General features: G+C 37.6%; 2 protein-coding genes and 1 long non-coding RNA gene across 6 annotated transcripts in view; all 3 read left to right on the top strand.

Annotated features, from left to right (window-relative positions):
• LOC107752883 (unconventional myosin-X-like) overlaps positions 1-16,649 on the top strand; it is a 73,532-nt gene extending 56,883 nt beyond the window's left edge. For 2 of the 3 annotated variants that reach the window (XM_016568953.1, XM_016568955.1), the window contains exons 24-40: positions 194-1,030; positions 4,032-4,155; positions 4,302-4,545; positions 4,739-4,834; positions 4,993-5,086; positions 5,200-5,255; positions 5,408-5,550; positions 6,499-6,693; positions 6,804-6,961; positions 8,704-8,827; positions 10,438-10,735; positions 10,969-11,176; positions 11,524-11,660; positions 11,852-11,972; positions 13,376-13,834; positions 14,022-14,213; positions 14,894-16,649. In XM_016568953.1, the coding sequence (XP_016424439.1) occupies positions 194-1,030; positions 4,032-4,155; positions 4,302-4,545; positions 4,739-4,834; positions 4,993-5,086; positions 5,200-5,255; positions 5,408-5,550; positions 6,499-6,693; positions 6,804-6,961; positions 8,704-8,827; positions 10,438-10,735; positions 10,969-11,176; positions 11,524-11,660; positions 11,852-11,972; positions 13,376-13,834; positions 14,022-14,213; positions 14,894-14,998 (3,591 nt within the window). In that variant the 3' untranslated portion in view covers positions 14,999-16,649. The remainder of the gene's footprint in view (positions 1-193; positions 1,031-4,031; positions 4,156-4,301; positions 4,546-4,738; positions 4,835-4,992; positions 5,087-5,199; positions 5,256-5,407; positions 5,551-6,498; positions 6,694-6,803; positions 6,962-8,703; positions 8,828-10,437; positions 10,736-10,968; positions 11,177-11,523; positions 11,661-11,851; positions 11,973-13,375; positions 13,835-14,021; positions 14,214-14,893) is intronic. The other variant, XM_016568954.1, reaches the window with a different exon arrangement.
• A 1,675-nt stretch (positions 16,650-18,324) lies between these two features.
• On the top strand, positions 18,325-19,408 carry LOC107752924 (uncharacterized). The gene is made up of 3 exons (XR_001641411.1): positions 18,325-18,399; positions 18,527-18,573; positions 18,680-19,408. It is a non-coding gene; the product is annotated as an uncharacterized LOC107752924 (long non-coding RNA).
• Positions 19,409-19,848: 440 nt separating this feature from the next.
• The window catches only part of LOC107752882 (small ubiquitin-related modifier 3-like), a 3,547-nt gene continuing 1,707 nt past the window's right edge, over positions 19,849-21,688 (top strand). Inside the window, exons 1-3 of one of the 2 annotated variants that reach the window (XM_016568952.1) lie at positions 19,849-20,027; positions 20,641-20,769; positions 20,852-20,923. In XM_016568952.1, the coding sequence (XP_016424438.1) occupies positions 20,007-20,027; positions 20,641-20,769; positions 20,852-20,923 (222 nt within the window). In that variant the 5' untranslated portion in view covers positions 19,849-20,006. Of the gene's footprint in view, positions 20,072-20,640; positions 20,770-20,851; positions 20,924-21,688 lie in introns of both variants that reach the window. The other variant, XM_016568951.1, reaches the window with a different exon arrangement.

The raw sequence follows: 21,688 nt of genomic DNA, 5'->3' as shown, positions 1-21,688 counted from the left end.
GATTAAACCTGAATGATTACCATATTCATGAACCACGATGTTTACATGCCAAAACCAAAGAGAATACCATGGAATATCCATAGTGCGTGTTAAAGCATTGTGCTTTTTGATTGGAATGTTAAAAATTCTGAATTGACAGAATGAACTGTGTATTGTTGATGTGCATCCTCACTATCGCTCCCCTTTATTCCAGAAGGACGTGTCCCACAGTCTGTGCCAGTACTCGTCTGAAGAGGAAAGTCGTCAGATGGAGGAGATCCTGCGGCTGGAGCGAGAGATTGAACGGCTACAGAGACAGAGAGACGAAGGGGTGTCCTTGCTGAACGGCAGCTCCAGAGACGAAGTACGGCAGAAGAGGGACGCCGAGATCTACCGCCTGGAGAAAGAGGCTTCACGTGTGGCTACTGAGTTCCTGGAGATGCTGGACTTTGGAGGATTGGAGCAGTCGCTCTCCAGCGAGGAGAACCTTCACGACCCGTCAGAGACCACTGCACCTCTGGCCGAGGAGGAGGTGGATGAAGGCTTCCACGCGGACGACGAGTGTATCCCACTCCGCGACTTTCCTCTCCCAGCTGCCGTGCCCATGGACAAAGAGATTCTCTCCAGCCTTCCGCCTCCACCGCCCGCCTTTGCTGAAGGTCTGGTGGCCACATCCTCACCTGCACGGATGGAGAGGCCAAAATCCAATTCCTCCATCAAACAAAACAGACTTTCAGACATCCCCCACCCTCCAACTACAGCTCCACCCCCTCCTCCACCTTCACTGCCATCAACCACAGGAGATTATGGAGTGGTGTATAAAAACGCCAGGAAGACGATAACAGAGATTGTACTGCCAGTGGAGGAAACCAGCTTCAGTATTCTGCCTGACACAGAGTCGGACTATGACCAAGAGGAGTTTGAGGAGGCGCTGGGGAGTTGTGGGGATGCAGGAAGTACTAATGACGGACACCTCACTGATGAGGAAGTGCTACATAGATCTTCCTGTACCTACAACAGCACAGACTCCTTTAGAGGAAGTTCAGACTCGGTGAGTTCACTCTTTTCACACTTTGACAGTGCATTCACACTGAGAGTGATTGTATTTCACTTTTGTTAAATGTGAGCCAAAATCATCACAATTAAAAGAACCAAAGACTTAAACTACTTCAGTCTGTGTGCATTGAATGTATTTAATACACGAGTTTCACAATTTGAGTTGAATTACTGAAATAAATGAACTTTTCCACGACATTCTAATTTATTGAGATGCACCTGTAAGTATATTTCAGAACTATATTTAAAGTGCTTTTGTGAACAAATGTGAAGTTTCAGGTGAATGCAATAGTTTTGCAAGAGAATGCAAAGGTTTGTGAGCAAAAGCATTGAAACGTATTTTTCCCCTCCCATCTAATTTTTTTTTTAATCCATAAAATGGAAACCTACACTGTAAAAAAAATGGCTGTATTTATGGTAAAAAAAAAATGGCAGCCTTGATTGCCAGAAATGTGATGGCATGAGATGGAATTGTATATTTTATATGCAATAGACAAAACACACACACACACAAAACACCATCAGGGTAACACATGATACTAAAATAATGAATTATATAAAATATAATCATATGTGAGGTCACACAGGGACTTCTGGGCATGTTCTTTTACTGTTTCTCACCATAAATTATATGGTATTTATACATTTTATTTGGGGAAAAAATGGAGTAAAATTACATATAATGTATAATGCTAAACCATTTATGTTTTTTACCATATATGTCAAGGTAACTTACAGTTAATTAACAGTCTTTTACTTTAGCTTTTTTACTTTTAGCATTTTCTCTGTAAAACGTGCATTAAAACTTTTTTTTTTTTTTACAGTGTATGTATTATGCATAACAACTGAATCATTGCTCACAGTTGGTCAAGAAATTGTCTTGAAATTTGATGTTGAGTTTTCCACTTTGTTGCAAAACCACTCAGGGCTCTCATAATTTCAAAATGCCTGGTAGCACTTCGGGCAGGCACTCTTAAGATTTTGGTTAAGAGTTTTGAAAATGCAAATTAATTGTAATTAATTTGGAGTGGCAGAAATACAGTGGTTTCCTCGGTTACGGCGGTACACAAAGTAGCGCTGCACTCATAAACGCTACTTTATCAGGCGTTACAGGAAAAATTTAATGAAAATGCCATCAAAACTTCTGAAGACAGCCTATAATATTTTTGCCTATTCAATGAAATCAGCCTTTTGAAGTTCAGTCGTCATATTAATCCGTATAGCGATTCTTGTCTTAATTTAAGACTTCTTGAAATTATAATAAAGACTTTTCTTATACTATTTAAGGTATTTAAGACTTTTATGGCCTTAAGTTTGATACAACTAAACTGAAGACTTTGTAAGGACTCGCGGGAACCCTGTATTTATGATAGGGTGTTGATACATTTTGGTAGCCCGACTGGAAAACACAATAGCCCCGGCATGTCGGGCTAGTGATTTTGCGAGCCCTGCCACTGCTTGGATTACTGTAGCAGCAGATTTTAAAGACAACATCTCAGCATGTTCATCTCAGTGATGTGCTGACTGTCCACTCAACAGTGGACAGTCAGCACATCACAACGCTCTTGGAAAAGTTGCATTTATTAGTTCATGTCCTTTGAGGGACTGCTGCTCAAAAATATTGATCTTAACAAATATGGGTAACTAGTTGACCTACAAACCTGTCCGTTGTTGCTTGTAGTGTTTCTACACAATTGCTGTATCAGCTGGTAGATCATGTGAGTTTCACTGTCTGTACGTCCATTAGTAGTCACTAAGGATTTGCATAAAGTTGAGGTCTGCTAATCTTTGTGGCATCTCCAACGGTCACTGTCACTCACATTCATTTAAAATGAGTGACTTCCAGCTGCTTTGCCACTGCAACGTGTGAACGCCTCATAAGGCATTTGGCATGAAAGGAATATGTATTTCATCACATTTATACAGTTCAGTGTCAGGGTAGTGAGATCCGGTATTGCCTGAAGCAAAACAAAAACACTCAGCACTTTGTCCTAATTCTTTCAAGACCTTTAAACTTGGCATAATACCGTAATGAATGCACCTTCAAATGCTTTATTGCTTTGGATTTCTTGTAGCTACTCATGTTTTATTTGCTAAAGCAGCATGGGGGGATCAGGTGAATATGATTTGATATATATTGAGTCTTTGTCCCTCGGGGTATTCCCAGACTGTGCAGCGATTAGCCAATGCTTGTCACACCTGCTCCAAACACAATCCTGCAACAGCTTGATTGTTGACTCTTGGAGAATATTTGAACTCAAGAGACCTGATTCGGGTTATGTTTGGGTGTAATGTGAAACTTGACATGACAGTTAACAATGGGAGGACATTTACTGATGTCATGCTCTTTTTGTTTGTATTAACTAGTAGGATTAGACAGTGAAATGCAGATGTCCTACCGCAGCAAACACAAAATGCTCCAGAGTGTACGGTTACAGTGTAAAGAAGAGCTGTTTTAGTAAAAACATACACTGACATTCAAAAGTTTGAGGTCAGTAAGATTTTTAAAATGTTTTAAAAGAAGTCTCTTATGCTCACCAAGGCTGCATTTATTTGAGCAAATATACAGTACTAACAGTAATATTGGGAAATATTATTACTATTTAAAATAACTGTTTTCGGAAAGTTTATGATCCTTCAGAAATCATTCTAATATGCTGATTTGCTGCTTAAACAGGGTTTCCACAAAAATATTAAGCAGCTCAACTGTTTTTAACATTATCAACGTTAAAAACATTTGTGCTGCTTAATATTTTTGTGGAAATTGTTTAGGATTCTTTGATGAATAGAAAGTTGAAAAGAACAGCATTTATTTAACAGAAATATTTTGTACCAATGTAGAAGTCTTTACTGCACTTTTTATCAATTTAATTAATCCTTGCTGAATAAAAGTATTAATTTCTTTAAAAAAAAAAGGACTACAAACAGTGGATGAACAGTAGTATAGTACATTCAAAAGCCTTTTATTGACATTCACACTCCTTTTCTCCCCACAGTTCATTGACAGCAATGATGAGAATGATGGATATGTGGATACAGACGAGGAGGTGTCCAATGGTAGAGTGCATTTGCTAAACGGAGGTGGACCTCCTTATTTCCACAGCTACCTGTATATGAAAAGTGAGTGTTGCCTACCATATACTTCCTTATTGTTTCGTTTATTCCTATATCACTGGATGATATTGCTCAAACTGAACATATCAATGGATAGAATGAGGTAAAAGATTAATATTTCATTGCACCGTTTCTTATCTTTCCTCTTTAAGGTGGGCTGATGATCCCGTGGCGCAGGCGCTGGTGTGTTTTGAAAGACGAGACTTTCATGTGGTTCAGGGCAAAGCAGGATTCTCTCAAGTCAGGCTGGCTGTACAAGAAAGGTGGAGGGATGTCCACTCTGTCCCGCAGAAACTGGAAGATGCGCTGGTTTGTCCTTCAAGACTCTAAACTCATGTATTTTGAGAACGACAGTGAGGAGAAACTGAAGGGAACCATTGACATTCGAGCTACCAAGTAAGAACTCAGTGCCCAGATGTTGGTTTCACTGTAAATGACAATACATAGCTGCTGCTGCAACTGGCTGTCTGCCTCATGTTTACAAGCAAAACACCAATTGATGGAGTCCAATTGGAGCTGCTTCCATTCTTACTGTTGCATTTCTAAGTTTTAATGTTCATCGACTGATGATCTGTGGTGGTTCCCATAGGGAGATTTTAGACAACCATGAGAAGGAGAATGCACTGAATATTGTGACCGAGGACAGGACTTACCAGATCTATGCAGAATCTCCTGAGGATGCTAGGTACATTTAAAATGTGTATTTATTTTATTCCAATGTGCCTGATCAATAGAGTTTATTCATTGTGTGTAAATTTCATATTCATCTGTTGTGCCCCCTAGTGGTGTAATGTAACGCAACTCATGTCATATTGACTAATACCTGTCATGCTTGTGTTGCAGTGGCTGGTTCAATGTGCTGAGCCGCGTCCACAGTGCCACTCCAGAACAGCTTCTGCAGATGCAGCATGAACAGGCCAACCCCAAGAACGCAGTCGTGAGTGTTCAACTCTTGCACAAGTTAGCAAACATCTGAAATCACTTTCAACACCTTTAAGTGTTGTAAATGTGACATGTACATTTTATTTTTACGTGATGTTTCATGCTCAGGGAACACTGGATGTTGGGCTTATCGACTCTGTATGTGCCTCTGACAGTCCGGACAGGTAATGTATGATATCATGAGTGTTGAGCTTAACATTATAACACTGTATGCGTTTAATTTATTAATTTGGAATTTAATGTATAGATTTTTTTTTTAAGTATTCATGATATAATGGTCGTACAGTGCTGTACTCATAAGATTTATTTTCCTCAGGCCAAACTCATTTGTTATAATCACTGCTAATCGTGTGATTCATTGCAACACTGACACGCCAGAGGAAATGCACCACTGGATCGGCCTTCTGCAGAAGCCTAAAGGAGACTCAAGAATAGACGGCCAGGAGTTCATAGTGAGAGGTGAGTCAGACCGGTCTGTACAGGATACAGAGATTTACCAGCACTGTACTTGCAACATCACTGAGGTCATGACGAATCATTGTATAAAAATGGGTGCCATTTGTGTCCTTCATACACCACTGCGGCTTTTTAAAAGAAATAATTTGCTACGTGTACTGCATTAGGCTAACCGAGACTTGTCATTTGCACTTATATATTGTTGCTCTTTTGTTAGTTTTGACTGCTTTTATTGTCCTCATTTGTAAGTCGCTTTGGATAAAAGCGTCTGCTAAATGACTAAATAAAATAATAAATAAAAATAAAATATTTTTATTCAGCAAGGATGCATTAAATTGATCAAAGGTGACAGGAAAGACGTTTATAATGTTACAAAAGTACAAAAATTCTGTTCTTTTTAACGTTTTATGAAAGATTTCTAAACAAAAAGGAAGGATCATGTGGAGTAATGGCTGCTTAAAATTCAAATTTGCCATCACAGTTATTATAAATTGTACAAATATTTCACAATATTACTGTTTTTACTGTATTTTTGGTCAAATAAATGCAGCTTTCAAAAACAAAAATCGTACCAACCCCAAATGTTTGATTGTACTGTACATTTGTGTAAAAACATTCTTTAATCAATGAATCACTGATGCCAACTTTTGCTGTGCCTCTTTGGTATATTAGCAAATATGCATGTATATGACACACACACACACACACATATATATATGTTTAAATTGCATTGTCTGTAGATATCTGTAGATTTTAGTTGTTATATTATTAAAATACCTAATAATATTAATTTCTAGGACCCTGTTAGCATCCCTTTTGTGATGAACTAATTTGTAACTATTATTTAAATCTTAATTCTTTAAATTTTATGGTCACTAAAATACACACCGGCAAAATCATCTCATACTCTCTTGATTGTAATTTTTTTCCTCTTTCAATGTTTTTTATCAGGTTGGCTGCATAAAGAGATGAAGTCCAGTGGGAAGAGCACATCTCTCAAGCTCAAGAAACGCTGGTTTGTTCTGACCAATAACTCACTGGATTATTATAAATCATCAGAGCGCAGCGCCTCTAAACTGGGAACACTGGTGCTCAACAGCCTTTGCTCGGTTGTTCAGCCTGATGAGAAAGTTTACAAGGAGACAGGTGAGTTCACACATTTTTATGCAGAACACATTGTTAAGTGTGAAAATGAGATCTAGAGAGATTTCTTCAAATGTTCTTTGCACCGTTTCCAATACCTCCGTTCACCACAGGTTACTGGAACATAATAGTCCATGGGAGGAAGCATTCTTACCGTCTCTACACCAAACTACTGAACGAAGCCATGAGATGGGCTTCAGCCATTCAGGTGGCCATTGACAACAAGGTTCCCATAGAAACGCCTACCCAGCAACTCATCCGAGATATCAAGGTACATTTACTCTAAAATATCTAATTGAATTCATGATTCCATGTGGAATAAGGTTTTTCATCTGATTAACAATCATGTTTCAGTTGTGGAAGCCGATACCTCTCGAACCCCGACAGTCCCTCAGGGTCAAAAACTGTAGTGTTAAGTGAGGTACACGGATGAGTGCTCTGTGTGCTGTTCACTGTTTTCTCCTATTTTTTCTCATTTCTGTATTTGTTTGATTATTTCTGTGTGCTTCTGTTCTACATCTATGCAATAGATTTGAGTCATTTTGAATCGTAAAGATGCACTCAGTAGGGATGTAACGATTAACCGCGAGTCGGTTGAAAATCAATTCAAATATGTCATGATTCAAATCGTTAGATGGTATTTTTTCTTTTCCTCTTGCCTCTGTATAATGCATATTAAAGTTCATAAGTGCAGGGCTGCTTTGTTTACAGCGGAAACCAAGGAAACGCTTTAAGCGCCACCTGCTGGCAGAGAGTAAATCTGCGTCTCATTCAGTTTCATGCAGATATTTTTATGTATAGTTTCACAAAACTGATGTCAAGTTTTTGCTTCAAATTTCGAAATTATACAATCCACTTTAGATTAAAAACTGCTCATGTTGCATGTATGCAGCATCTTTGTTTGGATCATGATTAAAATGCAGTGGTTGCCTCTAATTTTAAATGGGAAGAGCACAGACAAAGCCTTATTTTGTTTATATGAAGAGATTTATTTCATTGGTGTTACTTATTTATTTGATTTGGGGCTTGTTTTAAAATCTCAATTTAGTTTTGTTATTTACATTTACATTATATTACAATTTTGTCATTTAGCAGAAGCTTTTATCCAAAGCGACTTACAAATGAGGACGATAGAAGCAATCAAAACCAACAAAAGAGCAATAATATGCAAGTGCTATATTAGTATATTATTATAGTGTTATATTTCAATTTCACAAAGAAATGTGCAGCATTTTGTTCAAGCAATAATAAAAGGACACATTTAATTTATAATTTGTCTTAAATCTCATTTTGTAAAAAAAAAAAAAAAAAAAATTGTGAATCGAATTGAATTGTGAAATCAAAATCGTGAATTGAATCGAATCCTGAGTTGAGTGAATCGTTACATCCCTAGCACTCAGTCATGTCAGTTTGTGTTCTGCTGGACGCCGTAATGACATCTAGTGGCGGTGATGCCTAAAAGACATTTTCAGTTACCAGTGCCATTGTAACAGTAGCCTATGCTATTCGCCATGATTAATGTATATCCTGAGCAAAAACATACAGCCACTGCTGGATCTGTATAAAGTCAGTAGTATTAAACTGGTCAACATGGTTAAAATAAAAATGGCTTTATTTAGTTATATGAATGTAAACCAATTTTTCAAAACAAGTGCTATACCCATAATTTAATGAGTGGGGAAAAGCATTGAGTGCACCTTTATCTTGCAAGAAAATCCAGATAAAACCAGATTCTAATAACTAGTTTTACATGTCATCTGGTTAGCTGGACTACTAGCTAGTTTAGGGCCACCTGTTGAGCTAGTAGAGCTGAGGTGGTTAATTATGTCGAGTTGATCATTTATGCTCTGAAACTTGAATTAATTGAGCACCTTTGACCTATTAATCAAGCAGGGTAAAAACAGCAAACCCTTTGTGTGCTGTGTTTCCACCTCCAGCAATCTGTGGATGTACACTATGTTAAATGAATATAAAAAAAAAACAAATGCCATCGTTCTTTTCATGGTTGTGCAGGAGAGCAGTCTTAATGTGGAGGCTGTGGAGCAGATGTACTGGAGGAACCCCATCCTGAGATACACACAGCACCCACTGCACTCGCCCCTGCTGCCTCTGCCGTACGGAGAGGTCAATGTCAGCTGTGAGTCTCTCCTTTACACTGATCTTGATCTATTCCTGTGTTTTCAGGGAAATGAGACTGTCTTTGTTTATTAAATGTCCTGGGTTGTAGACAATCAGTTCTGTTATTGTTAAAACTGTTACTGTTTGAGCTACATTCCTGTAGATTAAACAGTTGAGCATGGTGGTAGCAAAGCCAAGGCCCAGAGAATGAACTGACAAAATGTTTACTTTGAATACAAAAGTATCCAAAGTCACTTTGGATAAAAGTGTCTTCCAAATGCATAATTGTAAATAAATGTGAAATTTTGGTAATTTAAATAAACCTAAATTAAAATACAATAAAAATATTAGATTAAAAACAAAAAATTAATTAAAATAAATTAAAGCAATATAGAAATATAAAAAAACTAGTAAAATGATGAAAGCAGATAATAAAATTACTTAAACGTAACTAAAATTCAAATGAAAACTGAACATGTAAAAATAAAAGCTAATTCACAATATTAATAAATACTATAATAGTAATATTAAAATAATACTGTAGACAATACATCATTCATTCATTTATTATTTTTATAATCATGTTCTGGCTTTAATACAAGGTTGTGACATGGATTCAAAGCATGCAAAATTGTGCAGTTGTTATTTGAAATACTTATTAAAATTATACATATGTGACCCTGGAGCACAAAACCAGTCTTAAGTCGCTTGGGTATATTTGTAGCAATAGCCAAAAATACATTGTATGGGTCAAAATTATCGATTTTTCTTTTATGCCCAAAATCATTAGGATATTAAGTAAAGATCATGTTCCATGAAGATATTTTATAAATTTCCTACTATAAATATATCAAAACTAAATTTTTGATTAGTAATATACATTGCTAAGAACTTCATTTGGACAACTTTAAAGGCGATTTTCTCAATATTTAGATTTTCTTGCACCCTCAGATTCCAGATTTTCAAATAGTTGTATTTCGGCCAAATATTGTCCTATCCTAACAAACCATATATCAATGGAAAGCTTATTTATTCAGCTTTCAGATGATGTATAAATCTCAATTAAAAAAAATTGACCCTTATGACTGGTTTTGTGGTCCATGGTCACATATATATATATATATATACACATACATACAAATAATAGTCCTATAACATGACCTGTTAATTTTAAAATATTAAAATTACAAATAATAAAATTATTTAAATTGATTTTTATATTTGTTAAATAAAAGTGCACATATTCCATACTCAAAACTCAATTAATTGTAGGTCATATTATCCAAGAATTTAGAAAAATGTCTAATTGCATTGCATGTCAACTACCCTTTTACAAACTCAATAACAAAAACATTTTCTGTGCTAACTGACAGCAGACCGCTTATGCTGTTAATAAAGCTTAATGTTTATTTAACTCTGGACACTCCTTTATTATTCGAGCCAAAGCATGCTCTGCTGTTCACATATTTTGGCCCCATTGTTGAATTGTTCACTGATGATTTATTTGCTCAGTGATGCACAGTTTTATCGTTTGAACTCTGGATTTGGATTGGTAGGATGATGGATTTAATCCTTTGTGTCTGTGTCCTTTTCTCCATCTGTCTCCTTTTCCTGTCCTACTTCTTGCAGTGCAAAAAGAGAAAGGCTACACTAGCCTGCAAGATGAGGCAGTCAAGATCTTTAACTCATTACAGGAGATGGAAGCTGTGTCAGACCCAATGCCCATTATTCAAGGCATCTTACAGACATGTCAAGATCTGCGGCCGCTCAGAGATGAAGTCTATTGTCAGCTGATCAAACAAACCAATCATGTGCCTCAACCCAACAGCCCTGCCAACCACACACACTGGCATCTGCTCACCTGCATGAGCTGCACCTTCCTGCCCAGCCGCGGTATCCTCAGATACCTCCGATTCCACCTGAAAAGGTGTTGTAGCTACTCCTTGAATATGACATCTACTTTCACACTGTTAAATCATACATTTTCATAGACTAGAAAAATTTTAAAGTTTAATATTTATATTTTATCTCAGCTTTATTTCAATTACTTTATTTACTTTATTAGTTTTAGATTTAGTTAACAATATCAACACTGATTCTGAGCACAGAATATTTTGCATTTGGTGCCATTAATATTTTCTGATATCAATGACGTTTTAGGATAAAGGAGCTGTTCCCTGGAACAGAAATAGAGATGTTCGCTGTGTTCATTGGCGAGTCACTGAAAAAGACAAAAGTGCGGGAGTTTGTGCCTTCGCAAGAGGAGATCATCGCCCTTTTGCACAGACGGGAGATGACGACCACCGTTTACTGCCATGGTGGAGGCTCCTGCAAGATTTCAATCAACTCTCACACTACTGCAGGAGAGGTGAGGGATGCTGACAGACTCTGTACTGCAACAATATCATAAAAACATAATAACACAAGAACCCAGTGTTTAAAGGGAATAAGCAGAAATTAGATTATTCAGAATTGCACTCTTGTACCCATAAGATGTAATAATAAAAATCATCCTTTTTCATGCCGTTATAAAACAAACAATGATATAACAAATAATGATTTTGGCTCTGGCCAATAGGGGACATAAAAGTCTACCTGTGCCTTACAGAGAACAGAAAACTGTGGATGCCTAGATATAGATCATTTTCCTCTTAATCAGGAATCCGTGGTGTAATACGCTGATGGGGAAGTGTTTTGTTTCTTTTCCATGTGTAGGTGGTAGAGAAACTGATCCGAGGCTTGGCTATGGAGGACAGTAGGAACATGTTTGCTTTGTTTGAGCATAACATCTTGATCGACCGGGCCGTTGAGAGCAGGGTGATTGTGGCCGATGTGCTGGCCAAGTTCGAGAGGTAAAATTACGCCACAAAGCTGCACCTATTCACTCTCAGAAAATAAACTCTGTTCTTACAAAACGCTGCCAAATGCATGTGTCATGGTCACTTGGTTATTAAAGCAGTAATGCTCTAATATAATCTCCAAAGCCTCTAAAAACACTGAAAAAACAAAAAAATGATTGTTTGCTGTGGTGCTTGTTTCTCAGGCTGGCAGGAAGTGAAGCGGAGGAAGATGGCCCATGGAAGCTGTACTTCAAACTGTATTGTTTCTTGGATGTGGAGAGCATGCCCAAGGAAGGAGTGGAGTTTGTCTTCATGTTTGAGCAGGTCAGTAATTTATAGTTTCATTTCTTGCCTCTAATTCTGTTCAAATCAATCGAGGTGTGTAATACCTGGAGAAACTATTTTAGCAACTTAAAGGTGGGGTAAGGGATTTCTGGTAGCCAATGTTGACATTTGAAATCACCAAAACAAACACGCCCCTACCCCAAAAGGGAGTGGCGCGGCGTGACAAAATACTATAGAACTCATTATAATCAGTGATGCTGTATACATATATATGGTCTACACTGGATGCGGCGTGGCAAGACACGACAAATCCCCGACAGAAAACTGCTGCTGCGTTCTATTCATGACGTATTGACACAAATTTCTAATGATTTTCAACGGTCGCTTTGTCGTGTCCAGTGTACTAGACAGACTTTAGCTGTTGCGGCGCAGACACGGTGTTACTCACCTATCGAGAAGAAACAAAGCAACCTCGGCGTCCGATCACAGGCCTTCTGCTCCTTGAGTTCTCTCCAGCGCTGGAAAGCTGATCCGATATTTACACGGGTCCTACTTCTTGCCTTAAGCCTTCTTTTGTTCCGCAGACGTTTTCCTCTTTTGGGTTTTATCCGCCATATCTGTCTTTCTGTCACTCGGCTCGCTAATGTCCGTCCAGTGCACTGAACGCTCTCTCCTCCACATCATGAGTAGACACCCCCCTTACTGCTGATTGGATACAAGTTTGTTTTGCTAGTCGGCCCGAATCAGTTTTCTAAAGCATTTTTGAAAAATCGCTTACCCCACCTTTAAACTTACTTATTTCAGTTAGTTTCCAAGACAACATTTCTCATTTTTAAAGTTTATAAGACTAATAATTCTATATTTTATTTTATTTTATTTCAGCTTTGTTTTAATTACTGATATATTTTTATTAGTTTCAGTTTTAGTATCAACAGCATTGATTCTGAGCATGGAATATTTTGCATTTGGTGATATTTTCTGATATCAGTCATGTCTTAGGATAAAAGAGCTGTTCCCTGGAACATAAATTGAGATTCTCTGTCCATTGGCAAGCTGCTGAAGAAGTGAATTTATATTTTTATAAATTTAGAATTTATATTTTCAATTCTTGCCTTTATTCTGTTCAAATCACTACCCGTAGTGTTTTTCATGATCAAAAATCAGATTCTGAACGGTCATCATTGGAGAAAGATAATTGAATTGTGTGGATACAGCATCTATCAGCAACAATGTTAACTAGCTAACAGTGATGACTAGCTAAACCGTAACCCCTGTAATTCAGTACTGTTCAATTTACTGCACCTTTGTTTTTGATTTTAGACTATGTAGCTTTGTTTTCTTTTCAAAAATTGGCCTCTGCGAACATGAAAAACACAAAAAAATATCATTTTCAGACTTCAGAAGAAGTCAGAAGTGAGTCTCTGTCTTATTCATCTCTCCAGGCTCATGAATGTTTAATAAGCAGTCACTTTCCTGCCCATGAGGACACCCTCCAGCACCTGGCTGCTTTACGTCTGCAGTACCTGTATGGGGATGTGTCTCGGGTGAACTGGAGCTTGGACAGCGTCTACCCCACCGGCCGTTTGCGCAGCCGCATACTTCAGTTCACCAAAGTAGGAGGCGCAGCCGGATCAGGACAAACCCTGGAAAGGAGGAGAACGAGCTTCCTGGACGGCACGCTGCGGCGGGGGCTGAAGACAGGCACCATGAAGAAGCAGCGCAGCATGCAGGAGGAACAAATGCTGGAAATGTGGATCAAGGAAGAGACTTCAGCCACCAGGGCCAACATTATGGAAAAATGGAGTCGGCTGCATGGACTGGATCAGCACCAAGCCATGCTCAAATACATGAACATCATTAAAGAGTGGCCTGGGTATGGATCAACGCTGTTTGATGTGGAGGTAAGAACCGAGGATGAAACATGAGGATGTAAGATGATTACATTAATTGAAATGGTCAAAAATGGTCAAGTCTCGGTGACCCCACTTTACACTTGACATTTACATTAACATGCATTTTGAATCCAGGATAGTATCTGGATACTTTTTCGATTGGCTAATCTGACACTTCTTGTGATTCTGCGTGCAGTGTAAAGAAGGTGGTTTCCCTCATGATCTCTGGCTGAGCGTGAGTGCCGAGAACGTGTCTGTGTATAAGCGAGGAGAGGCCAAACCTCTGGAGACTTTCCCCTATGAACACATTGTCTTCTTTGGAGCTCCTCACGCCAGCACATACAAGATCACCGTGGATGGGAGGGACATGTTCTTTGAGACACCTCAGGTAATCAAATGTCATTTTAAACAGATTGTTCACCCAAAAATGAATATTCTGTCATCATTTACTCACCCTGATGTCGTTCCAAACCCATAAGACTTTGGTTAATCTTCAAAAGAAATGAAGATATTTCTGTCCCTCCATTGAAAGCTCATTCACCAAAACTTTGACATTTCAAAGAGTTCATAAAGACATTGAAAACATAATCAGTATGAAGCAAGCAGTTTAATCCAAGTCTTCTGAAGAGACATGATTGCTTAAAATGAGATTTAATTTAGGCCTTTATTCACATAGAAACTTTGATCAGCGCATATACATAGAGCACATTAAATATGGTAAACGGAAACTCAAGCATACTACAATGAGGTTTGTTCTCACATGTCATGTTTGAGCTTCCACAAGAACCAATATGGTTTGTTCTCTTGTATCACACCGTTTACCACGTTTAATGTGCTGTATGTTTGTACTTGGGTTTAACCCTTCATTCATAAGAATTACATCACATTTTTGAAGCTTCAAAGTTTTGTTTTTCGAGAATACGTTTTGGAACGACATGAGTAAATGATGACAGAATTTAAAATTTTTGTTGTGAACTATCCCATAATCAATATGTAATTGAATAGAAGTGTTTCTTGGTTTGCTTTCTTCAGTTTTGTTCACTGTGAATAAACTGTGGCTTGTTTCAGGTTGGAGAGATCACCAAGATAATGAAAGCCTACATCAACATGATAGTTAAGAAACGATGCAGTGTCAGATCAGTGGCCAGCTTTGGGAGCAACTGGATCAGGTGATGAGTGCTGACCAATCACAGTCAAGACGAGGGAGACTTCCTTCACACTGATGGAAAAATGAACTCCGCAGGGATGTGGATTGATGAATATAAGATGATGATACAGGAACCAGTGATAAGAAAATCTGCATGTGTGTAGACAATGATACTCTGACAACGTATCATGGTTGAAGTTTAATATTCAGTTATGTGAAGTAGAATTTTGGACCAATGAGATTCCACTGTGGGCGGGGCTACTAACAGACTGTCCTGTCAATCATCACTCGTTCCTTTATCCCATCACGCCTGGTTAGTACGTGATGCAATGCTAGTTGACCAGCAAATGTTCATCGCCAATACCTCAAAGTCCTGAATGCTTCAACATGCTCCTTTCTGCTTTTCTGATCTTGGCCAATTTCAGTTTTGAACACTCTGTGAAGTGAAAAGATCAAAACACGGTCTTAAATGTTACACACAAAACAATGTTTTGTTGAGAGCTTTCAAAGACTAATAGCCTGAGGTGATCGAAGGCCTCAACAGCCATGTTAAAACTTGTCCATTTGCCTTACTCCGCACAAGGACTGGTCTGTGCACATTTGTGCCATTTAGATGGCTTCCTGTGTTACTGTTTATCTGTTACTGTTCCTTAGGTTCAGAGGATGAGGAAAAGTTTTTCTGCCTGTCTTGCCATTTTCATCCATGCATTATCTCATGTATTGTGCATGAGGGGCTATTCAAACAGAGCGTGTTTTTGCAGTCCACTGCACTGCTTTTCCATTGATGTATTTCTATGTATATGTAAACATACGTTAGAAGTGCCGTGTCTTTTGTCTCGTACATGACACAGCGTCCTAAAAATGTGGCACTCGAGTTAAACGTTTTTATAAAAACATGTCTCTAGACCCCTTGTCTTGCATTTTTGATATCCAACTTTGCTGCATTTCCATTGCTGTGTTTTTGTTTACTTAGAAAAACAGTCAAACATGTCCATTTAGCACGTTTACACAGAAAAACAATGGAAAAAATGTGTCGTGTGAACGGCCTCTTCTGGGTTAAGCTCAGGTACAGTATAAAGACATAAGCAATATCTCAACATTTCAGTGCAGTGTTGTACTTGTTATAGCAACGTGATCTGACTGGAAACTGGTGGAATACCGCTGTACTGATATTTGCAGAAAAGCTATGACTCTGTGCTATTTCACAGTAGGTCAGTTGTAAATACTTTCTTTCAAGATAAATTGATGCATTTCAGTTTATAGGTCAAACCTTTTTTGAGACAGATGTTTGGAATATGCTTGTCTTTTTTTCTTAAGAATGTTTTTTAAGGAAGCCTGCATACTTGTAACTGAAGGATGACTTTGTGTGCCTAAAAAGAGAGTGAATAATTATGGGTGGGCTGGGTATTTATTCAGTGTTAGTGTCATTGTATGGATGGTGATGTTGAGTTGATCGTATGTTGTGTACAGACTCCCTACATCAGTAATGCAACACAGTGATAATATAAATGGAGGATGTCACATTTATGTGGTACCACAACCTCATTCAAAGTTCTGTTATTGCTCCATTAATAAATCTGTTGAGCTGCTGGTCAGTTCACTGCCAATGTGCGTGTCATCATCTTTAGTTTAGCGTCAAAATATTCCAGTTTGTGTAGAGGATGCAAATCAAAACAATTTTTTTTTTTTTTTGTAACTGGATTTACAAAATGCTTAATAAATTATTTAAATTCCAGATTGGTGTGGATTATTTAAGTGCTATCAAATTAACTTTGTGCTCCGCTTTTCCACAATCTCATGCATATGATATACAATAATAAATTACAACTTGCATTAATTCATCCCTTGTAATAAGAATATGTTTGGAGATTAACTGTTTGATTTTGTTTTTGTTCAACTTTGTTACAAAATATATAAAGATGAATATATAATATAGAGATGAACAAAAAGGTGCATTGCTGTGGATTTTAATTTCCCTATGAAGGCATAGTGGTCCATTATCAGCATGCATCATATCAGGGTGTTAGAGATATTTACAGTATGGACTCAGGGTCCTGAAGAGTCTTCGATTCTCCGGTGCAAGGCAATGTGTCCACAAAGTGTCTTCCCTTCAAATATGATAACTGCACAGGTTCAGTCAAAGATTTGTTTTATAGTGTGCTTTATGAGCAACAGCACTGTGGGCAGTAAATTCTGAAGTCATATGTTTTACTCAAATATAAATCCCCGCCTTTCCTGTATGCTCTCTCCTACACACAACATACTTTTTAGCTATGATGAATTACAGCAAAAAAAAATTTAAATATCAATACATAAAAATAAAGTTTCTTGATATAAAAAAAAAAAGTTCGTTCAGAGGCAGAACATGTTATTGCACTTAGCCTAAAAGATTACAAATATTTGTTTTACAAAAATTAGCCATTTAAAAAAGTTTACAGATCGGTTCATGTGTATTCCAAACTCATGTTTTTTTTTTATGTAACCTGTTATATACTTGTAATAAATCCACATTATTGCTCGTCAGAAAAACAACAACTAAATCATAGCTTTAAATCCTGCTTAACCATAAACCACTATTTCTAAACTCGAAACTGGGAGGTTCTTGAAAAAGTCGTCGTTCAGTCCTTCCAGCAAACACATGACCAGCCAGGCCTGAAATCAACACAGACCCGCTGTGTTTGCCATCATGATCCAAACTCGGGCTTTTGTTTTCTTTGCCTTCAGTTTTGTAATAGTTTTTGGTCAGACGACAAGTCCAGCATCGAGTAAGTTTCAGCCATACTGCTGTGTGTTTACAAGCGTTTTAACCGTATAGATATGGTAAAACAATGGCTTAGTCTTTACTTGTCGAACTCTCTCTACTTGGGTCGCATTTTGGACATCAGCTCATTTCGCACAATCGGTTCAGATTCAGAAGTCGCTCATGATGCCCAAATGCTGTCTGTGTCGGCAGCTCTCAAGGTTTTGAAACGCAGCCAATGTTTTTGCAGTTTGTCTGGCCAGCAGACATTTACTGAATTAATCGTCCAACATATCGTCTGATTTCTTAGAAATCGTAATGTTTTAATAAGAAGTCATGTATAAGCATAACTGTTTAACGACAATACTTGGAAGTGACTTAGCTGTGATCATATGACTCAGTAAGTAAAGCAAATCGCTTTAACACTCTGGACCACGAGCACTGTTTTACTTTTTGACATTCCTTTTAAAATATGACTACAGTTGTGTTTAGAGAGAGAGAGAGAGAGAGAGAGAGCGAGAGAGAGAGAGATTTACTGCTATTAATTGTTAATAACAAATCACTATAACATTGTAACACATAAGAAATGATTACATTTAATTTCCCCTGAAAATTTGAAAGGTCTAAAAGGAGTGATGAGCGAATGGAGAGACAAGCTCACCTGAGAAAGTTCAGCCAAGAGGAGAGGTACGGTTTGTTTTGAGAAAATTAATTTCATACGTTTGATTATTTTGTTAAGAATTGTGGAGACCAGTGAGTCTTGTCTTGATGAAATAGTGCTCAGTAAGAAAAAAAGTTCTTTATTTGATTGCAGGAAAGCAGAGATGAGGCAGAGGCATGAAGAAATGAGAAACAAATACGGTAAGACTTCTCTTTCATCATAAATGATATAAAATAAATAGTATCTTTTTACTTCACTGTAGTTACACTGTGTTTCAGAGTTTTATCTGTGCTCCCTCTGTTTTAGGTTTGAAAAAGGATAACCCGTACTCCAGATTTGAGAATAGCTAAGAAACTTCTGATGATGCACCACTGTTGTCTTTTCTTTTACCTGTCGTAAAAAGAGAACAAATTCCCTGCATATCCAGCACTCCATTTTTCTTTGAGTTAGAAAGATCCTAAATATACCAGTTACCAGCTGACCACACAAACATACATTGTTGCCTTTGGCTTGAAATTTAATTCATTCACACTTGGATTTTCAGTTAATCTTCCAGCAAACCTCAATTTAGATGTATTTATGAAGCCTTGTAAGTATAGTACATTAATGACATTTGCAAATCCAAATAAGCATCAAACAAATTAAGCAAGACATGTTGATGATTGAGTCTGCATTGGACTTTGCCTGTTGATTGGTTGGCTGTACATGAAATTCATTTTTTATTTAGCCTCAGCAGATTTTAGTTGTGTAGCATTTTTACTCTGATTAAACTAGGACTTGTCTTTCATAAAGTAGACCACGTGCTATAATCCAGTGTGCTTTATAGATTTATCTCCTACACATTTCATATGCTTTCTAAAGTGAAATTGATTTGTCTCTGCCTTTGCTAGTTTGTTGGCATTTCAATATAATTTGCCTGTGTGCTGCATTTTTCAGTGTTTTGATTACTAGCTTATTAAAAGGGGTTTATTTGTCAGTGCAATTTACAAAAGTCAGATAAACTGTGAGAAAGAAAACAATAAAAGTGAATATTGTACATTTGTTTTCTGTTTACTGTATATGATAAAAATGTAAAACTTTTTACCTAAATCATATTGGTTGTATTGCTAGTAATTTTGTGACACATTAAACATCAACTGTACAATTTTTTTCATGTTTTTTTTTGGATGATGTAAGTTTATTTATTTATTTATTTTATATGTAATTTGATATTTTTTTATATATAGTTATTTTATATGTAATTACATTTGAAATATATCATGTTTAATCATGTTTTTGTTTTTATACATGAGACCCCAAAGAAGTAATGTAATATTTTTCATTAAGCAAAAGTAATACACATTATCATGTTGAAATTATGTTCATAACTGAAAGTAATTTGTAGTTAAAGAGCCTCAGAACATGAGGATTGGTCACGAGGCGTCATACTGTCCAATAAAATGGACGAGTTGGTTTTGCGCGTTCTCGGGCTACGGCTCCCTGCTGGGGATCACGTGGTTTTACCCGGGCCAATCAAATGAGGGAATCCGGTTTGCGCGTTCTTGCAGAGCGCGGGGAGGACAGAAGCGGGTAGCAGCGCACTTGTGTTACCGTCACATCCACATTACCGGGAGAATCCTACATTTCTACAAAAATGTCAGAAGAGAAGCCAAAGGTACATGCATGTCTCTGTGTTCTGAGCTCCAGCAGCACGGAGAGGTATATTTTAATGTGATTATAATGCATGAATTTAGATGTCTGGATCCTGCACTTGATATGTGGGGAAACAAAGAGGTTTTCAACCAAGATTTTGCGCATTTTCCGCATATGGTCATGAAACTCAGCCATCCATCCAACTACATGGAGAATTATAACATCTCTTGTCGTTAAAAATTAACCGGCAGTATTTCGCTTCGTTTCAGCATCAACGAGATACTCAGATTGGCTTTCTTTCATGGCGGATAGTTGCTTGAACTTTGCGCCAAACGCAGTTGCACCGAAAGCGTCGCACAGTTGTTCACGTCGCAGCCCTTTTTTTCCAAGCAGTGTTTTAATAGATGCTGATGTTAGAGACTCAAGTCTGGTTGTTTAGCGCGTCGTTAGTCGCTTAAAAACGTGTTATTCAGTATCATAATATCTTATGTTGTGAATACAGGGACTGCATGTGAAGCATAATGTGGCTTTAGCTCAAATGTGATGTGTGTAGACCCTTCAGTGTGATTAAAACAACACGGTGCATGTTCATGATTCGTCTTTATTTAACACAAACTCTGCATGTTTCATTTCAGGAGGGCGTGAAGACCGAAAATGACCACATCAACTTGAAAGTGGCCGGTCAGGATGGATCTGTGGTCCAGTTTAAAATTAAGAGGCATACCCCCCTCAGCAAACTGATGAAGGCCTACTGCGAAAGACAGGTGAGACTGCAGCTTGAGCTCCAGTGATCCTTAGATCTGCACACATCATCTACTTGATCTAACTTGAATTTTTTTTTTTTAGGGTTTATCTATAAGGCAAATTAGGTTCAGGTTTGATGGTCAGCCAATCAATGAGTCGGACACACCTGCACAGGTTTGTACTCTTATTTTTGAATTTGGTACAGATGTGAGCAGCTTCTTATGGAAGTGTTAAAGGGATAGTTCACCCAAAATGCCATTATATGACTGACAAGACTGCAACGGTTTGAGTTAAAAATCTTCGTTTGTGTTCTACTGAAGAAACAAAGTCACCTACATCTTGGATGCCCCGGGGGTAAGCAGATAAACATCAAATTTTCATTTTTGGGTTAACTAACCCTTTTACTGATTAAAGGAGTAGTTCACCCAAAAATGAAAATTTGCTGAAAATGTATTCACTATCACGCCTCATCCAAGATGTTAGATGAGTGTGTTTCTTCATCAGAACATATTTGTGGAAATTTAGCATTACAGAACTTGCACTCAAATGGGTCCTCTGCAGTGAATGGGTGCCGTCAGAATGAGAGTCCAAACAGCTGATAAAAAAAAACATCACAATCCACACTATTTCTTTAATAAACATTTATGTATGCTTTCTTGCTATAAGGAGTGTAGTCCTAATCCTAGTTGTGTTCAGTAATATTTAATAGAGCCCGACTGATATATCGTTTAGCCGATATGAGCCTGTCGAATATGCTGCCGATATTACCGTATTGGCCCGAATATAAGACGACCCTGATTATAAGACGACCCCCCCCCTTTTTCCAGGTGTACCTTTTGGAAAAAGGCTTTTTAAAAACCAAATCTGTTTTTTTCTCAGTAAAACACATTTTGTCTTCAATTATTTTCATATTGCATATTTTTCCTATTTTAATTTGTT

The sequence above is a fragment of the Sinocyclocheilus rhinocerous genome, unplaced genomic scaffold (genome assembly GCF_001515625.1).
Source record: "Sinocyclocheilus rhinocerous isolate Xijiao unplaced genomic scaffold, SAMN03320098_v1.1 scaffold1252, whole genome shotgun sequence".
Lineage (NCBI taxonomy): Eukaryota > Metazoa > Chordata > Actinopteri > Cypriniformes > Cyprinidae > Sinocyclocheilus > Sinocyclocheilus rhinocerous.
The sequence above is the reverse complement of the archived record's forward strand: the minus strand, read 5'-3'. Positions and strand labels throughout refer to the sequence as shown.